This window comes from Myotis nattereri (genome assembly GCF_964212035.1).
Source record: "Myotis nattereri genome assembly, chromosome: 11".
In the NCBI taxonomy this organism is placed as follows: Eukaryota; Metazoa; Chordata; class Mammalia; order Chiroptera; family Vespertilionidae; genus Myotis; species Myotis nattereri.
Window position 1 is genome coordinate 70,619,927 of NC_138086.1, and position 21,316 is coordinate 70,641,242.

The 21,316-nt window shown below is 41.3% G+C and overlaps 1 protein-coding gene across 1 annotated transcript in view; it reads right to left on the reverse strand.

Moving 5' to 3' along the window:
• Positions 1 to 18,752: 18,752 nt before the first annotated feature.
• The window catches only part of SYPL1 (synaptophysin like 1), a 28,340-nt gene continuing 25,776 nt past the window's right edge, over positions 18,753 to 21,316 (reverse strand). Inside the window, exon 6 of the mRNA XM_081101797.1 lies at positions 18,753 to 20,261. Within this exon, the coding sequence (XP_080957923.1) occupies positions 20,130 to 20,261 (132 nt within the window). The 3' untranslated portion in view covers positions 18,753 to 20,129. The remainder of the gene's footprint in view (positions 20,262 to 21,316) is intronic.

Below are 21,316 nucleotides of genomic sequence, written 5' to 3' on the forward strand. Positions count from 1 at the left end.
ATCTTTAAGGTCTTTAATAATAGAGACGAGGAAGCCCATATCCAAAATCAAAAGACGAGATCAGGCCAAGGCTGAGGCCCATTAGGAGCCTTCCAGCTCCTAGCCACCGCTTTCAAACCCCAAACGACGTGCCGGTCCTCCAACTGCGGGTAAGTCAGGGGCTAAGCCTCCTCCGGGCCCATGCCTCAAAAGCAGCAAGGAAATACACTGAGCCAAGTCCTGCTCAAACCCGAGACCCCCGCCTGGGCCCTGCCCAAGGTGCGGAAGGGAAAGGCCACTGGAAATCAGACTGTAGTCTGGCCCTCGGGGTCAGGCCTCAGCTAGTCCAGCATGGCCACCCTCTGGATCCGGTTTGGAGCTCCCAGACCTCCTGGGACTGGCCACCGGAGAAGCTGCCCAGGCCCCCACAGACTTACACCACCAGGACAGAGCCTCGGGTAACAAATGTGGCGACAGGTAAGCCGATCTCCTTTTTAATTGACACTGGGCCACTTATTCTGCCCTCTCCAAATTCGCTGGGACCCTTGTCCACTCCTCAGACTCTATTATGGGGGTTGATGGATTAGTCTCACAGCCATTAGCCACCTCATGTCCACACTGCATCTTACTAAATTCCCCCATTCACTCTTTTCTTATTCTACCTCTGTGCCCAGCCAGGGCTACCATGTATCCCCTCATAAAGCCCAGTTGTCCCAAACCACAGTCACCTACCTCAGTTTCACTGTCTCACCCCACAAGGCTGCGCCATTCCTGGGACTGTAAATGCCTTATCTTATCTCCTCTGTGACTGTCCCCTCCTCTGAAAAAGAAATCTTCTTTCTCAGGCTCACTGGGTACTCTCGCCTCTGGGTTCACAACTGAGGTCTTCTTGCAAAGCTCCTCCATGACATGACATGGCGAAGGGACCCCCCTCACTGAGCCTTTAGATCCCAAGGCCACCATTCTCACCCCTTTAATGCTCTGAAAACTCCTCTGACCTCAGCGCCTTCTCACCCCACCCCTCTCCCCCACTCCACCCTTTCCAAAGGACTCAACAGTCCAGCTACTATCAGAAACTGAGATCGTTATCTCTAGGAAAAATGTGGCAGTTTTAAAATCCAAGCGGCTAGAGGCCTGAGAACAGATTGCAGGGCCTGCTCCCTCCTCCCCCTGCATTTTCTCCAGCCTCATATACCTATACATAATTTTCCAAAGTCTTTATTAACTTAAAGACTTTGGAGCATTGCTGGGTTAAATGAATTCACCTGCTCTTAGAATGTATACTTTATTGAAAGTAATGGAAGGTCTGAGGCATGGTTATGCATTTTTGAAGGACATAGAAAGAAGGTTTGAAGGCTAATTTGAAAGTGTGAAATTTATGAAGGTTGTGTATGTGATGAGAAGGAAAAGAGAAATGTTGAAAGAAACCAGAATATTCAGAAAAACAGCAAGGATTAAGGTTCAGTAAAAATTAGAAGTTAAGCCAGCACAGTGTCTTACTTCTTATCCAACCATCCAGGTCCCCGGCTTCCACTGCTCCTTTCCTTCCTATTTTCTTTTCCCTTGGATACAGCCCATTCTAACATTCCCTCCCACTTTCACTGCAATACCTTCCTCTCTCAGGCTCACCAAATGCCTCCCACCATCCCCGAAGAAGACTCGGTGACACCATCCAGGACCTGATGACTCCTCACTCTTCACAGGCTCTTACCTGGCAAGGAACCCTCCGACTGTTTACTCTGGAAGAAGCTCAGGTTTTTAATATTTTCAGATGAAACGAACTTGGGATGTTGAGGGAGTCATCAATTCTACTATAATTGTCTTTATTAATCCCAACCTATCCCTCCCTCACTAAAGGACATTCTCTCTCGCCCTGCAAACCCTGGACCTACTCCTTTGCCCACCCTCCTCAACACAACTTTCTATCTATTCTCTAACATCAATCCCTCCTTCTCTACATCCTGCTGGATTTGTCTGTCACTGGCTCGAACCCTCATCATAGCCACTCCAATCCCAACCTATTGGACCACTAACTTAACTCTTACCTATACCAGACTTCAATGCACCCTATACAACATCTCTCTCTTTAATATGGAAAACACTACCTGTTTAACAAATACGTCTCAAACCACTACCTCAACTACTCCAGCACCTTACTACTGTACACAATCTATAAATTTACCCCCTCCCTTAGCCTGCCCTCCACTGGGTATTTTTTCTCCTTTGTGGGACTACAGCCTACACCTGTGTCCCCCGGGACCTGTCACACTCACTCTGCCTTTATGTCTTCCTAACTCCCAACCTTTCTATCAGAACAGAGGGAGAACTCGAATCTTCTCTTGGTCTTCTCAGGTCTCGCCACAAAAGGGGGGCCCTTGTTCCCCTCTTAGTGGGTACGGGAGTTCTCACTGCAGTAGGAACAGGCATAGGAGGCATTTCCTCCTCTGTTCATTTCTACCACAAATTGTCTGCTGAATTTTCAGAAGATATCTCCATCATTAGCAATTCCCTGGAATCCCTTCAAAGGCAGGTAGACTCCTTAGCAGCAGTAGCCCTACAGAACCGGCGTGCTTTAGATCTCTTGACAGCTGAAAAAGGAGGTACCTGTGTCTTTCTTGGGGAAGAATGCTGCTACTTTGTAAATGAATCAGGAATTGACAAAGATCACATTAAATCCCTCCGGGACAGGATTGACCAAAGACGACGTAACCAGCTAAAAGGGGGATATGACATCTTTGGCTCACTTAAACCATGGCTCCTCCCACTATTAGGCCCACTGGTATTTATTCTTTTAATCATGCTCTTTGGCCCCTGTCTCATGCGCTGTTTCACTAGTTTTTTGCAGAACAGAATGCAGGCATTCGCCAACCAGAAGGTGGGAGAAATCTATCTGGCCTTGAATTCATAACCTAGAGACACCTATGTCACCGGAATCTTTGAGACCCCAGGCAGATGCCCCTGACGACGTCCCCTCTCAGCAGGAAGTAGCTATGGAAGACAGACCTTCGCCCCCTGACCTTGCCCGGACTCTCAATTTTTTTTTTTTTACTATTACCAAAAGCCTGGAATGATAGATCCTCCCTTCCCCCAACTGGTGGGCGGGGTATGATGTAACCTGCAGCCCAGAAATACCTGAGTGACTAACCAGGTACCTTATATGGACTATACAGTGGACCACCAATCAACACCTGCCAAATACCCTAAGCCCTTGTCCTATATGGACAATGCAGTAAGCCACCAATCAGTGTGCGCCGAGTACACTAAGCCCCCCACCCCTTCCCATTCCGCCCCTCAAAAGGTGTGCCCACCCCTGCACGTGTTGCTGTCTTCCCCTTGTGAGGCAGCCCGGCAGGTGCTTCTCCTCTAATAAAGCCTGTAGTCCTGGTTTTAGGCCTCCGTCTGATCTTTCAATTTCCTTTTCCAGAACCCTTGAAGGCACAACCTCCAGCACCACGTTGTTATTGATGCAGTAAGCAGTTAGACGTGAGCAGAGTAGGAACAATTGCCCGGATATGGGTCACCGATGGAAAGCCCAGGGTATCTAGTATCGGGAAAAACTGGGGAAACAAGTATTGTAGGGTGAGGATCTCGCCCCTGGAGTGACCTTTCCTTCCCTGGCATATCACTCACTGGCCATGCACTTTAGATCCCCTGACCTTTCATCTCTCTGATCAGGCGGTTTGAACCCTCCTCTCACGGATCCTCCCCTGGATGTGGCTAATCCTGTGGTAGACCCCTCAGAGGAGGAACAAGGGGGCTGGAAAACAGCCTCATAGCACTCCCGTAAAAGCCCTTGCACAACCACTCCCTTAAGCATTAAGCCCTCAGGACAATGAGGTTTTGGGTCCCATCAAATAAGAACAACAACAATAAAAATTCAAATAAGAACATAGCCTCAGGTGTGTTCACCACAGAGATAGAGTTTGGGTCAAACTAAAGATGATGTTTAGGCTTCAGTTGTGTTTCAGCTCCAGGCACAGAAAAGCAGCAAAACCAGACCAAGCGATGCCATGGCTGACATCAGGACCAGCTGTAATGATGAATGAGTCCCAATCCTGGCACTGACCACTCAGTAGAGACCATGACCCTAAAAGGCGCACCTGCAAAGCTGATGACTATTCCATTGAGATCCTCCTATGAGACCTCCCTTAAAATCCCAGCCTTTGGAAAGCAGACAAAACCCCTTAAGTGTTAGGTCGGAGAGAACCCAGGATCGGATACATGCAGACATGTGATGAGACAATGGACTTCCCCTGGAATTTCTCACAGATCAGCATGCCAGACACAGATACTGGCTTCTCCCTGAATCCACACTGACTCCCACACAGATACTGACTCCTTCCTGAATACCTGGCTGACCCCCTGCAGCTGAAACTTCCTCAACTGAATACCTCAGCTCATGTCCCCGCCCCTCACCCAACTGCAGTATAAAAAAAGCGCCCTCCTCCCTGTTGGCATGAATCCACGTGCCCTGTCCTTGGGGTACGTGGATCTCCCGGGGACGCAGAAATAAACCTTTTCCTTTCCTTTCTTTTCTGATTCACTGGACTCTCTATTTCTTGCGCCGCCTCCTAAGCCACCTAACCTAACATTAAGGTGCAGGACCCAGCTGCTGGCTGTCTCTCTCTCTCTTGAGTACATATGTGCCTTTTCCCACCCCTTCTTATCTCTCAGGTCTCTTTCTCTCTCTCTCTCTTTCTCTCTCTCTCTCTCAGAATTGTTCTTCCCTCTTTCCTCCTTCCCTCAAGGCATGTATGCTTGTCTTCTTTCTCCTAAGTTCAAGGGTCCCTCTTTTGCCTCTGCAACTTGTTTCCTGAGTCCATACAGTCCATCTGACTCACTCCTACCTCTGTGACGTTCTAATAAATTCTCTCTTATAATTAGAGTTCTTGGCTCTGAATCCTCTCTTAGCCAAACTCAAGGACGGAATCTAACTTCACCAGTAACATCTGGTGCCATTCACCATTAACATTATGCTGTTGCCCACAGACCATCTTTATGTGCTGTAACTGTTAACCATCCTGCACCCACAAATGCAAAAGTATTTGTCTCTCACTTTTTTTTTATCTAGTCTTAGCTATTTCCCCACTTAGCTTTCTCCTGCCTCCCTAATCTACGACCAATGAATTTCATGTAATCATCCTCACATTCTCCTCCTTTGATTCCAATGTAGAATATAAACTGCAAAACCATTATTCTCCAGGGCATTTTCTCAATCCATCGAGATGTTGCTTCCTGGCAATTGTCAGTTTGGGTCAAATAAACCCTTATAAGACTTTTTGTTAGGCTCGGCATTCATTTGTCAACAACGGAAGGAGGAAGGGGTCAAGCCCCCTGCCAAGCTGCCACTACTCTTCCTTGTTTATGCCTTAACCCTCTGCTTGGGCTCTGACACCTACCCTTCAGCACCGCTGTGCTAAAGTCTACAGGAAACAGGAAATGCGGTTTAGCAGACATCCTCTGAAGACTCGGTGAGGTCCCCGGGCTGTACTGCTACTGCCACACAAGGGAACGAAGCTTTGCATGATGTGTGCACAGCCGACTCCACCAGAGACTGACTCTCTGTGGTTTGTAGCCTTTGGTACCTGTGGGCATGTATATGTTTTTCCGACCTCTTAGGAAATTACCTCTACAGGTATTAAAACGCAAGAGTACTTCAAGTTCCTTTGCAGAGCCTCTTTGGCAACATGAAAGGCTAAAAAACAACCCTAGGAACAGATGTCGGTTTAGAGTTTCACCACCCAAAAGGTGGGCCCTGCCTTGCCCACCCGGCAGGCGGAAGGTCCTGTTTGGAAAGAGGAAAGGGTCAACTCTGAGCAGCTCCCGGCCTGCGGCAGGCGTGGCGTCCAGGTTCAAGCGCACAGCGGAGCGGAGGGTGCACGGAATCGTGTACCTTCCTGAAGATGACAGACGCGAGCTCTGGCCTGGGGCCCAAACTGCTTATCCTTGAAAAACACATTTTACAGATTGCTGGCAAAAACAGCCAACCCAGATTAAGCTGCCAGAACTAACTATTTTTTATTTCCTCCTACTCCTCTTGAAAAAATACGAGATAAAGTTTTTCTAGGATGCTTCCTCCCTTGTCTTTCCTGAAAGAGATGAGAGCAACTGGGAGAGCCTCGAGTTCCCTGAGCACTTTGCAGACTCGAGAAAGCCCAGTGTCAAACTTCAGGACATTTAATAACAAGGAAAGTATTTGCACTGGAGAAGTATTCTTCAGTTTCTAATATGATTCCTTCAAATATGGCATTTTCCTGAGGACATTTAAGGATTTATTTACAGATCCTTCATTTACTGTCAGAGAAGCTCAAGGGCAGAGAAATTCTGGGCTGACATTTTGGGAGTGCTATGCTCAAAGGGAGATCAAGCAGAAAGATAAAGCGCTTTTGAAATGATAATGTGAAGTAATGGGGACAAGCATTTGTTTCATAGGCCCCATTTCACCATTTCCAATGTAAAGTGAAGCCCAGATATGCTGCTCTATAGTGATTATATAATTAATATTTCAGTGACAGGCAATCCTCAACTGTCCCTATAACATTTTCATCCAGAAACCATGACTTAAATTGGATCATCATGAAAGAGGTTTCTGCAAAGTGGATTATATATTTTTTGTCATGTAAACTTGGAGTTACATTTCTGATTAGGGACTTGACATCAAACACATCAGATATGATTGCATGATTTCTGTCACATATGCAAAAATAAAATTTCCCTAAAATCCGTGATCATTATCAACTAGAGGCCCGGTGCACAAAATTCTGCACTCCGGGGGTCCCTCAGCCCAGCCTGTGCCTTCTCACAGTCCAGGAGCCCTAGGGGGATGTCTGACTGATGGCTTAGGCCCGCTCCCCCTGGGGAGCCGGCATTCGGACATCCTTAGCGCTGCCGCCCAGGTGGGAGAGGCTCTTGCCACTGCTGCTGTGCTCGCCAGCTGTGAGTCCGGCTCAGGGCTTCTGGCTGAGCGGCGCTCCCCCTGTGGAAGCGCACTGACCACAAGGGGGCAGCTCCTGCATTGAGTATCTGCCCCCGTGGTCAGTGCACATCATAGTGACCAGTCGTTTCGCCATTCTGTGGATTTGCATATTAACCGTTTATTATATAGGATAGGATAGTAAAACCATGCTCCAGTACTATCAAGTGGGTGTAAAGGTACTGTAGGCAGCTCAGTAGTCTCCTGTCACTACCCCCTGACCTGCTAACTCTTTGACTATTAACTGTTGACATATATTATGTCATCGCACTAACCATGAGGTAGGGTTCCTGAATTCAGCAGATGAGGCAAGAGGTTCATGAGTGCACAGTTAGCTGGAACCATTAATTCCAGTATGGGATTTCTCTCTACTCCTAAGTCCAGTCACTCTCCACTGTACTATAGCATCCCCTTTGAAGCACTGCTGGCAAGATGGCCGATACTGTGTATTTGCTTCTCTGACATTTCAGGGGATGCTACTTTAAATGTATGTTAATGTAAGAAACATTCACACCTGTAAAGAATATTTGTGAGTTTATTTGAGCCAAACTGTGGACAACTGCTGGGAAACAGAATCTCAACGTATTGAGATAATGCTCCAGAGAATGGCAGTTTTACATCTTGTTTTATACATTACAATAAAAGGAAGAGACATAAGTGGGTTACATGAAATCCACTGGTGATAGATTAGGTGGGTGAAAGCAAAGTGGGGAAACCTCTGAGATCGGATAAAAGTAAAATGATAGACATATACTTCTTTTACTTAAGTGGGTGCAGGATAGTTAATAGTCAACAATTTACAGAATAACAATGAGGGGACTTGTGGTCTTCACAGAGCAGTGCCTGTGCTTTGAGGTCCAGGAAAAGGAAAATTACTTTGACATTCCAATAGTATGTTATTGTAGATGCAAAAAGACAATAGGCTCAGTTAAGGTAAAGATTGACCTTTGTCAGGGAAGATACTGGCCTAGGTATGACTACCCACCATAAACTACTTTTTAATTACAAAGTTTCAATTTCAGACCATTCTTTCTAGTTACTTTAGGTCTCTGAGTTTGCAAGGCTGCCATTCAGGCCTTCCCTGAGCTTGTCAGGTTAGCATATGGCCCCTTTTTGTCCACATATACATACATTCTAGCTTTCCAAGTGCCTTTTTTTTTTGGTTCCTGTTTCTAAATCAAATATCTTCCTATGTTTTCATGTGGAAACTGAGGTCTGCATAAAGTTATAAAAAATTTTAATAATAAGCCACACAGAATAGTGCAATGTAAATGTGACCTAAAGTGCTGACACTTAAAATAAACATTTACTTTGCAATCCCCTTATTTGTTTTTTCTAGAATTTAAGTGAGACTCTTGGAACCAGATTTTTTATTTTTATTTTTATTTTTTTAAAATATATTTTATTGCCGAAACCGGTTTGGCTCAGTGGATAGAGCGTCGGTCTGTGGACTGAAAGGTCCCAGGTTCGATTCCGGTCAAGGGCATGTACCTGGGTTGCGGGCACATCCCCAGTAGGAGATGTGCAGGAGGCAGCTGATCGATGTTTCTCTCTCATCGATGTTTCTAACTCTCTATCTCTCTCCCTTCCTCTCTGTAAAAAATCAATAAAATATATTTAAAAAATAAAATAAAATAAAATAAAATATATTTTATTGGAGAAACCAAGATGGCGGCATAGGTAAACACTAGAATTTGCTGCCTCGAACAACCACTTCAAAAATACAACTAAAAGATGGAATGGACATCATCCAGAACCACAGGAAGGCTGGCTGAGTGGAAATTCTACAACTGGAAGGAAAGAGAAAAGCATACCGAGACTCAGAGGAGGCGCGGTGCGGAAGTAAAATACTAAGGTGCAGAAGTGCATGCGGAGCGGGCTGGTGGCTGAGGGTGCGGTTGTCGTTTTCAATCAGGAGGGAGTCTCAGGCTCTGAGCTCCAGTTCCGGGCGAGTCTCTGGGGACCCAGACTCATACGGGAGAAGCAGGACTGTCTGGCATGGGTCGGAACTCGAGGGCAGCTTTCTCTCGGAGGGGCTAGCAGCAATTGCCAAGACACCAAGAAGTGGAGCCTCTGAGAGCAGCCATAACTGCTAGCCCCACCCTGTTGATCCCGTGGGTCCCGCCCCGCCCAAGCCCTACAGGGAGGCTTTTGCTGGATAGCCTAAGGCAGAGGCTAGATTAGCACCTCCCTAGAGAGCCAGGAGCCAATGTACCCAGAGTTCAGAGTGGGACAATCCAGTTTCCAGCTCCATGGAACCATAAAGGACACACTCAGGGGACAGACTCAGTGAGCACCAAAGCCCCATTGAAGTCTTACCCCAGAGGGGTGTCTCCAGCACAGAAGTTCTCCCACTGCAGACACAGCAGATTCTCACAGCCAATTGGCCTGGAGGTCAATTCCTCCCAGTGATACCTACAACAATCAAGGCTTAACTACAACAAGACTGTGCACAAAGACCGCAAGAGAGTGCACCAAGAGTGTCCTCCTCAGGTAATTGGGGAGGCTGAACCACTGGGCCCTAGAGGACACTTAGCACAGAAAACCACTTTATCAACACAGGGAAACATAAAAAATGCGGAGACAAAGAAAAAGGACACAAATGACAGAAATGGAGGAAAGCAAACTACTGGATATAGAGTTCAAAACCACACTTTTAAGGTTTTCAAGAATTTTATAGAAACTGCCAAAAAACTTAATGAGACCTACAAGAAATCTAATGAGACCTTCAAGGTTGTGATAAAGGACCAACTAGAAATTAAGCATACACTGACTGAAATAAAGAATATTATACAGAATCCCAACAGCAGACTAGAGGATCGCAAGAATCAAGTCAACGATTTGAAATATGAAGAACCAAAAAACACCCAACCGGAAAAGCAAAATGAAAAAAGAATCCGAAAATACGAAGATAGTGTAAGGAGCCTCTGGGACAGCTTCAAGCATACCAACATCCGAATTATAGGGCTGCCAGAAGATGAGAGAGAGCAAGATATTGAAAAACTGTTTGAAGAAATAATGACAGAAAACTTCCCCCACCTGGTGAAAGAAATAGACTTACAAGCCCAGGAAGCGCGGAGAACCCCAAACAAAAGGAATCCAAAGAGGACCACACCAAGGCACATCATAATTAAAATGCCAAGAGCAAAAGACAAAGAGAGAATCTTAAAAGCAGCAAGAGAAAAAAAAGTCAGTTACCTACAAAGGAGCACCCATACGACTGTCAGCTGATTTCTCAACAGAAACTTTGCAGGCCAGAAGGGAGTGGCAAGAAATATTCAAAGTGATGAATGCCAAGAACCTACAACCAAGATTACTTTATCCAGCAAAGCTATCATTCAGAATTGAAGGTCAGATAAAGAGCTTCACAGATAAAGAAAAGCTAAAGGAGTTCATCACCACTAAACCAGTATTATATGAAATGCTGAAAGGTATCCTTTAAGGAGAGGAAGAAGAAGAAAAAGGTAAAGATACAAATTATGAACAACAAATACACATCTATCAACAAGTGAATCTGAAAATTAAGTGAATAATCTGATGAACAGAATGAACTGGTGATTATAATAGAATCAGGGGCATAGAAAGGGAGTGGACTGACTATTCTTGTGGGGGAAAGGGGTGTGGGGGATGCGGGAAGAGACTGGACAAAAATCGTGCACCTATGGATGAGGACAGTGGGTGGGGAGTGAGGGAGGAAGGTGGGGTGGGAACTGGGTGGAGGGGAGTTATGGGGGGAAAAAAGAGGAACAACTGTAATAATCTGAACAATAAAGATTTAATTAATCAAATAAATAAATAAATAATAAAATAAAATAAAATATATTTTATTGATTTTTTACAGAGAGGAAGTGAGAGGGACAGAGAGTCAGAAACATCAATGGGAGAGAAACATCGATCAGCTGCCTCCTGCACACCCCACACTGGGGATGTGCCCGAAACCAAGGCACATGCCCTTGACCGGAATCGAACCTGGGAACTTTCCATCCATAGGCTGACATTCTATCCACTGAGCCAAACCGGCCAGGGCTGGAACCAGATTTTAAAACAAACTAAAAACTGTCCTTAAAGAGCCTTAGCTAACATCTTTTTGTTTCTTTCCTAAAGTTCCCATCCAAGGTTTTCAAAATTATTCTCCTAAGCTCAGAGGTTTGGGAAGTGGCATGGTGCTGACTCCACAGTTAGTTAACAAGAATGGAAACACTTCACACTTCATTGAAAAGCTATAAAAGCATGTTCCAGGTCATTAAGTGAGGCTGTTAAAAGGAATTGCTTGTTGCATTTGGGTAGTGGGATTAAGAATTATTTTATTTATTTTTTTTACAATTTTCACACTTTAAACAAATTGTGAGGATAAGAAAAATTTAAAAAATATGCTTTTATTGATTTCGGAGAAAGCAAAGAAGAGGAAGAGAGAGATCGAAACGAACTCTCCAAAAATTCATCTGGAATAAAAAAAGACCCCGAATAGCTGCAGCGATCCTGAGAAAGAACAAAGTAGGTGGGATCTCAATACCAGATATCAAGCTGTATTACAAAGCCACTGTTCTCAAAACTGCCTGATACTGGCACAAGAACAGACATATAGATCAATGGAATAGAATAGAGAGCCCAGAAATCAGCCCCAACCAATACGCTCAATTAATATTTGACAAAAGAGGCAAGAACATACAATGGAGTCAAGATAGTCTCTTCAATAAATGGTGTTGGGAAAATTGGACAGATACATGCAAGAAAATGAAACTAGAACACCAACTTACACCATACACAAAAATAAACTCAAAATGGATAAAGGACTTAAATATACGACAGGAAACCATAAAAATACTAGAAGAATCCAAAGGGAACAAAATCTCAGACATACGCTGAAGCAATTTCTTCACCGATACTGATCCTAGGGCATTGGAAACTAAAGAGAAAATAAACAAATGGGACTACATCAAAATAAATAGTTTCTGCACAGCAAAAGAAACCATCAACAAAATAACAAGAAAGCCCTCTACATGGGAGAACATATTTGCCAATGCTATCACTGATAAGGATTTAACCTCCAACATTTATAGGGAACTCATACAACTCAACAAAAGGAAGATAAACAATCCAATCAAAAAATGGGCAAAGGACCTAAATAGACACCTTTTAAAAGAGGACATTCAGAAAGCCAAGAGACATATGAAAACATGCTCAAAGTCACTAATCATCCGAGAGATGCAAATCAAAACAACAATGAGGTACCATCTCACACCTGTCAGAATGGCTATCATCAACAAATCAACAAATCAACAAAGGACAAGTTCTGGAGAGGATGTGGAAAAAAAGGAACCCTCGTGCACTGCTGGTGGGAATGCAGACTGGTGCAGCCATTGTGGAGAACAGTATGGAGTTTCCTCAAAAAACTAAAAATGGAACTCCCATTTGACCCTGTGATCCCACTTCTAGGAATATATCCCAAGAAACCAGAAACACCAATCAGAAAGGATATATGCACCCCTATGTTCATAGCAGCACAATTCACCATAGCTAAGATCTGGAAACAGCCTAAGTGCCCATCTGTAGATGAATGGATTAGAAAACAGTGGTACATCTACACGATGGAATACTTTGCTGCTATAAAAAAGAAGGAACTCTTACCATTTGCAACAGCATGGATGGAACTGGAGAGCATTATGCTAAGTGAAATAAGCCAGTCAATGAAGGAAAAATACCACATGATCTCACTCATTCATGGATAATAGAGACCATTATAAACTTATGAACAATAACAGATACAGAGCTGCTGCCTCAAACTGATTGTCAAACTGCAGCAGGAAGGTCAGGGAGGGTTGGGGGGCAGGAGGGAGTGGGGTAAGAGATCAACCGAAGGACTTGTATGCATGCATATAAGCATAACCAATGGACATAAGACACTGGGGGGTAGGGGAGGCCAGGGGATTGTCAAGGGGCGGGGGGAAGGAGACATATGTAATACTCTTTGTAATAATTAAGCAATAAAAAAAAGAGATCGAAAAATCAATTGGTTGCCTCTTGCACACCCTCTACTGGGGTTTGAGCCTGCAACCTGGGCATGTACCCTGACTGGGAATCAAACTGGCAACCTCCTGGTGCATGGGAAGTCACTCAACTAAGCCACACTAGCTGGGCAAGGAGTAAGAAAATTTTATCTACCCTTCTAGATTCTTCTGGCTGGCCTAATAAGTCAACAATAGACAGATTAACAAGGGAAAGTAATGAAATTTAATTACATACATAGGTATAGGAACCCTCCACACACAAGAGAGTCAGAGACCCCAATATACAGAAAAGTAGTATGAGGCATATATGGCATTCTGAGCCACGGAATGAGGTCAGGTGCCTGGGTCTTCGAAGGGGAGAAAGGTCACTTGCAGGACAGTAAGAAGAGCAGATGTTTAGTAGTTAGAGGTTTGCCCTGCCATAGAGATAGGTAATAAAAAGTTATTTCTGATAATAACTCTTATTATGGGCAAGGCCCCTAATTTAGATTCTTTAACAAAGAAGTAAAAGTTTCTCTTGGGCCCCCAGCGTCTCTTTTGCCTTCAGATTAAAATAATCTATGTGCCAAAGTAGCATATCTTGAGGTACCTGTTCTGAACTCTTTCAATATAAAAATAAATTTCAAATGCACAGAATGAAATTAATTACATTTCTTGATTCATGGCATACTCTCATCATTGGTCTATGCATGGTCTCTTTTCTTTGTTATTTTTATATGCTAATGGACATCTACTGAAAACAGTGCCCAACCAAGAACTACTACCATTTTCACTTGACTCTCTATCCCAGCTCTCTGCCTTTCACATAGGTTACTTCTCTCTTAAATTTGCTGTTGGTCATTCTGTTATCAGTCGGGTGTTCTCTGTGCCCCCACCTGTTGCTGGTGGAAGTGGAGATCCTGGGATGCCATGGGAACAAGAATTTCCTGAGGCCCCTGGGGAGGATGAAGTATCGTGGAAAGCTTTCTGTGGAATTAAACCCCTGGGTTTCCAAGGTCCCATCTCCCTCCATCTCACTATGGAAAAAGTCCCATTTTGTCTTCAGCAGGACTAAGATCAAAGCCCCTACCCAGAGCTTCCATTCCATATTGAAGCACAGACCAATGCAACTACCTTAGCTTGTGTGTCCAGCTGCAGTCCAGTGTGTGTAGAGTCTGCCTGGCCATGGGCCATACAGATTCTAGGGCCACCTGACTATGGAGGGAGCATGGGAGTGTGTAAGCAAGCAGGAACCAAGCAAGAGAAATAAAAGAGAGAATTCCTTTGTTTGGGGGTTATGTAGTCCCAAATTTTTGTGGGCTTGCATTAGGGTCCACCCTCACATCCTCATAGATATGATCTTTGTCCCAGGTTAGACTGACAGACAAGCAACCCACCCCTACATCATTCCAACTTCACTGCACATGCACCCATTTTCCTTCCCGATTAAAAGATATATGCAACCCTGTGTTCACTGCAACATTATTTACAACTTGAGGCCCGGTGCATGAAATTCGTGCACTGGGTGTGTGTGTGTGTGTGTGTGTGTGTGTGTGGTGTGTGTGTGTGTCTTGCAGCCCAGCCTGTGCCCTCTCACAGTCCAGGACCCATCGGGGGATGTAGCAGTGCACCAAGCAGCAGGAGGCCAGGGAGGAGCTTGAATTGGGGCCAGGCGTCACGCCACTTGCGCTCATCCCGGCCTGCTGCGCCTGCCACCACTCGGTAGTGCTGCTGTACTTATCAGCTGTGAGCCCAGCTTCTGGCTGAGTGGTGCTCCCCCTGTGGGAGTGCACTGATCACCAGGGGGCAGCTCCTGCATTGAGCATCTGCCCCTTGGTGGTTAGTGTGCATCATGGCAACCAGTCATTCCGCCATAACGGTCGCTTAGGCTTTTATTATATAGATAGCCAAGATATGGAAGCAATCTAGATGTTCATCAAGAGATGAATAAAGGTGTGGTACATATATACAATGGAATATTTATTATTCAGCAATAAAAAAGAATGAATGCTTGCCATTTGTGACAATGAAACGCAGAAATTAAACTGAAACGTGTTGTTTTCCTCTGGGCAGGATGCAAAGGTGATTTCCTGGATTCTTGTCCAGGTGGATTTGAAGAATGAAGCCACGGACAAAAGGCGTAGTAAAATTTGAAGTCAGGTAGTGTGACATATATCCAGCCCTGTTCTTTTTTCTCAGGATCGCTTTGACTGTTCAAGGTCTTTTGTAGTTCCATACAAATCTGATTTTTTTTTTTTGTTCTATTTCTTTTTAAAAAATGACATTGAGCCGTAACCGGTTTGGCTCAGTGGATAGAGCATTGGCCTGCGGACTGAAAGGTCCCAGGTTCGATTCCGGTCAAGGGCATGTACCTTGGTTGCGGACACATCCCCAGTGGGGGGTGTGCAGGAGGCAGCTGACCGATGTTTCTCTTTCATCGATGTTTCTGACTCTCTATCCCTCTCCCTTCCTCTCTGTAAAAAATCAATAAAATATATTTTTTTAAAAATGACATTGAAATTTTTATGATTACATTAAATCTGTATATTGCTTTGGATAAGTAATATGGCCATTTTAACTGTTAATTTTTCTCATCCATGAACATAGAATATCTTTCATTTCATTCTTTTTCAATATATTTTAATAATGTTTGGTAGTTTTCAGTACATAGGTCTTTCCCAACCTTTGTTATATAATGTCGTAAAAGTCTGTGTTATTCCTCTTTTACAAGTTGTTTTGGCTGTTAGAGATCATTTGCATTTCCGTATGAGTATTAGAATCAGGTTGTCAATTTACAAAAAGCATTTTGGGGCTTTTTATTGGAATTGTGTTGCGTCTATTGATCAATTTGAGAAGAATTGACATCTTAATACTGAGTTTCTTGACTCATGAACATTGTACAACTCTCCATTTATATAAGTTTACCTTCTCTCAGCAGTGTTTTATAGTTTTCAGGTTTGTACACTTTGTCAGATTTATCCCTAAGTAGTTATTTTTATGCCATTTTAACAGTATTTTTATAGAAAAACAATTTATTTTATATATTTATCTTGTATGCAGCAACCTTGCTAAATTCATTTATTGTGGCAGATGTAAACTACCTCCTATCTTTCCATTTCAAAGTACAGTTTGATTCTGTCACAACCCGATGGTCTTTGGATATTTACCATACCCCATTAGTCATCATCATAATCCTAGGAAATCAAAATGACAAATTTATCATCAGTTCTCCTGAGCATATACTTTCTTGATGGCAAGATCAGTTCCAAATGGGCCATGCTTTTAATAATTGTGTTTTTAGAGAGGAAAATATTTAATTTGATTCATCCACTGATTAGCAGCTATCAGCATAATTTTAGAACCAGGAGAAATGCAGAATTTTAGGCCTCACTCTGGACCTACTAAACCATAATCTGCATTTTAACACATTCCTCAGATAATTAGTTTATATGCATATTAAAGTTTGAGTGGCATTGTTTCCTATTGACAAAAAGTATCATGTAGATCCTTTACTTCTGGATAGACCTGAAACCCTACTTTGTCCATAATTACAGAAAGGAGTTTCAAGCCATTTTCCTATGTGAAGAACATTACGGCTATTCTGACCACTGCTAGATTGTTTCAAGAAAGAATAGATTTATGTGTTTGTCTTTTTACAGAATCTATTGATCTATTATCAGAATTGAGAAGGAAGCTATATGACCCAAGTAGAGATCTAAGATAAATAGTACTTTAATCACAATTTCATTCCCAAGAACCTGGGGAGTACTCTGGTTTTTCTTGTCTCCATTACACTTTATTCATTCACCTTCATAACCACATTCAATACCTTATTACCCTAATTGCCCCTCCAAATTCTTTCTGACCACAATCAGCCACCTCTTCAGTTCTCTCATTCTAATAATTCCCACCACACCTGTTCTTTGAATTTACCAGGATTGCTGGTCAGTCTTCTTCCTTTCCTCCCATCTCTCTGTTTTCACCTTCTTCCCTACCTAGCTACTCTACTCTCATGCCAATATTGTCTACTTCCTTGCCTACAAGTCCAAACACAGATCATTCTGTCAGGTTTCTCTGTTCCTATATTAATTGGCTTAACGACCTAAAAGTAAAAAGCAAAACTAAAATTCAGAAGAAAACAGAGATGGTTATCTTTATGACATTGAGGATTTCTCAAGACACAAAAAGCACTAAACCAACCACGAAGATGAATAGGCAACACAGAATAGGAAAAACCCAAGTGGCCAATAAATACAGAGAAAGATCACCAACCTCAATAACAATCAGAGAGCCACAAATTAAAAAAATATCAAAATACCATTTCAAACCCATCAGATTGGCTATATGGTCCAATAACATCAAATACTGGCAAGGATATCGGGCAAGAGAGAGACTCATATATTGTTGGTGGGAAACTCAATTGGTACAAGCAGTTTACTGAACAATTTTGTAATACCCAAGTTACAACTGAAATGTATCTCACTTTCCAACAGTTCTACTTCTAGTGATGTCCTAGAGAAGGCTTCACACATTCCCAAAAATATTTTTCCCAGTGCTATTTTAGTGAAAGGTGAGAAAAATCTAACTGTAATTCAGAAAGGAAAAAGCTGTAGTTGTGATCTTTTATTTCCTTAAAAAGACAAAACCGAAGCAAATCTGACATAAAGAAAACAAAATGTTCATATTTGTTCAACCTACTGGTGGGTACTCAGTTATATATTATTGCTTATACTTATCTTAAATACTACATACATTTAAAAATTAAGTGTGACACAGAAAGCAATACTGTCCTTAACATTTACAGCAGGTTAGTAATTATTTTAAGTATCATTATCCAATTGACCTCAATTCACACAAACATTAGTACTGATGCTGTTTACAAATAATTCTTTGTAACCTACCACTGAGTAAAATTCAAAGCTGTTATTTCTTCCATACTGGAAATTATCCTATAACTTACCGAACCCTGTAATGTTGACTCAAAATCAGGGAGTGAAAAGGCAACAAAATGGACTGCTTTCTAGATCTACCGTAATCTCAATAGTTATTAACTTTTAATGTCCTTAACTTTAAGTACTTCTACCATAACAGACATATAAACACCAAGACATCCGAAACTCTTTGGGGAAAATAAAGGGAGGCTCATGTAATGCTGAAGCTTGTCCTGCCTTTCTGTTCCAGACCACCACCCTTCCCATGGACTCCAGGTTAAGAGTCTCTTTTAGATGCTATCAAGTTAGTAATCATAGTAAACATTTATAAACAACCTACTTTTTTTCAACATTGTTCCTAAGGACTTTACATTTATTATCTCCCTTCATCCTCATAAATACTCTCTTAGGTCAAAGGAGTTTATGTCTATTAACTCACTTTATCCTTTTAAGTACTTTTACGTCCATAGCATTCTTATTCCCATTTTTCAGATAACCAAATTGAGGCATACAGAGAGAGGGTTAAGTAATTTGCTTAGTTAATTAGCTAGTATGTGGTGAAGCCAAGATTAAAATTCAGTTAGGCTCCAGGGCATGCACACTTAATCAAGAATCTGTGTGCCTAACTGATGGACAGTCAATTAGGAAAGGTTTCGCTTGAAGGTTATAAACAAACATTTAAAAAAATGAGATTGAAAGAAAAAAAAGGATAGACGCAGGGTCTCCAAAGCATTTTTTATCTTTTATTCCTTGCCAAACATAAAAAAAAACCCCAACAAACTACTGTGATATTCTATTGCTTGCTTTGAAAATTAATTTTATTTTGCATTGCTCATGCCTTTAAGATGAAGGTTTCTTTGTAATATAACAATCAGTGCACTCTTTCTTTTGACTTCTTTATTAAGTTGGTTGCATAAAAGATATATTCTCATACTGACAATTCTTGTCATGAATAAAATCAACAAAAATAAGGCAGTAGCAAGACATGCTTCACAAATAAACAATCAAGTGGTAAGAATACAAAATCTGGCCTGTACAACAAAAAGATTAGGAAGCAAAATGTGAATAAGCCCTGGATTCAAAATATACCTAAAGACACAAAAAGCACAATCCATGAAGATAAATAGGCAATACAGAATAGGGGAAACCTAAGGGGCCATTAAATACAAAGAAAGATCACCAAACTCAATAGCAATCAGAGAAATACAAATTAAAAACATCAAAGATTCCTTGTTTATGATGCATAATTTCTTTATCAACCATTTGTGAAATAAGAATGAATGTTAAGAAATATGAAATCCAAATTGCATTTATTTTACAATATCAATGCTAAATTCAATAACAACTTCATTGAATCTAAATATTAAAGGTTTCAAAAATAAAAGGCAATCTTAATTTTTTTAACCATATGAATAGGGTCTGCCAAAAAAAGTGCATTATTTTATTCTACTTGCAAGGAGAATAGGTCTCAACCTGCAGTTAAGTGGCATGAGCAACAAAGGACAACAAATATCACTAAGAGTAATGCCCATACATATAAAAATATCTAGATGAACCATGTTCTTTCTGCTTATATAGCGAGTCTATTAAACAATCAGCATAATGGAAGCTTACATCTTATAAGACAGAATTATTAACACACACCTATTAAAAATTTTCAACCCCCACTTCCAAAACATTTTAGCACACCTATTAAGTACTGTAAGTCATTTAGAAAAACAAATAAAACATACACCCAGTCTTTGCAATTAAAAATTTTCCATACATATAAACAATGTCCTGATATAAATTCTCAACTAAATATGTTTTTTTCTAAATATGATTTATGTAATCAAGGCTTTCTTAAAGATAGGTCTTAGGTATATGATCTGTACAAACTGACAGTAGTGTATATTCCAAATAGATCTTTCTTCTTATTATGATATGACAATATAACTCTTTTCTGAGTGAAGATATATGTTAAGCTTAAGGTGTAAACACTCTGGAAGGCAAACAAGTTAGTGAAGAAATTAATGTTCATTTAAAATGTGTATCATCTCATAATAGGCCCTGAATTTTCAAATTTACATGTACGAATACATTTACATCTTAAATTTCTGGGAAAGGTACAGGCTTTGTGTAAAAAAGCAGCAAAATTTTAAACCCACCAATTTATTGAAAAAGCCATTACTTTTATTAGAAACACATAATGCTTCTCAAGATGTTGACAACAGGTCATAGTATAGACGTATATTTTATACAGTGTACTTCTCCCTTAAATTATATTCCAGTAGGTGGAATACCTCCTTGGGTATTAGAAGCAGAAGTATTTGATGGACTGTGTAAGTTGGTCTCCTTGTACACAAACCATGCATTTCCTCCCCAAAGTATCATATTCAGAAAGCCAAAGATCTAAGAAAGAGAAAAATAAACATGAAGATCTAATATCTACTTAAATATTCATACCCATCTTAGTTTTCCTTAAATACTTAACATTTCCAGGCAGTATACCATCATTTCATTTGAAGTTTAAACTACATATGACGTGGAATAAAAAATACTTTATATTTAAACGCCAAATTCGAATATATAATGACTTATTCCCAATGAAAAAAGCTAAATCTCTAAGTTTGTAACATATACAACCATGACTAAAAATAAATCCTATTTTTGCATGCTCACTACTATCATAGGATTAAATGTGAGAGCGTAACTAAATCCCTCCTTCAAGTTGCCTTGTGTATTTTTTCCTACTTCCCTACTTTATACCCCTACTACCTACCATCTTTCCTACTCCAACAACAGGGAGAAGAGAAAAGGAGTCAGAAGAACTTTATTTCACATCTTACATTAGTCTCTGGTATAAATTTGGTAAGAAGTCTCAAAGATGAATAAACTGAAGCTGCCCTATTTCACATTTTTTCCCCTAAATTCAAGAAATATAAATATGTTCTTATATTTATAAAAAGAATGTGAAGTAAGAGTGGGATAAGAAGCTTCAGAGTACTATCATATTACTGAAGGCAAAGCTTTATACCTTTTTGTATATTTGCATACAAAAACATTTCTGAAACTGTCCATTTCAGATATTATCAATCGATGTAAGTGCAAAAAAGGTGATTTTTTTATTACAAAGTTATAAAGCAAAAATTTGGCCAAATTGCTTTATAAGACAGTGCTAACTTCATCCAACACTTCCTTAAAAAGACACAAAGACGTTCCTAAACATAATATACTCCATGTAACATTATATTTAATTATATATTGATCTGAATTTTGGTAAAATAGAGGACTGAAGAATATGTACATTTATGTAGACTTAATTTTTTAGGTTATTTATTAAGCCAGAAAAGTATTACTTTCATACTCAGAGCAAGTAAGATTAGAGAACGAGTTCTAAAGTCAGATCTAGTTCAAACCTTGGTTTGCCAACTTGGGTGAACTAGCAGGGGCTACATTTTTTCCCA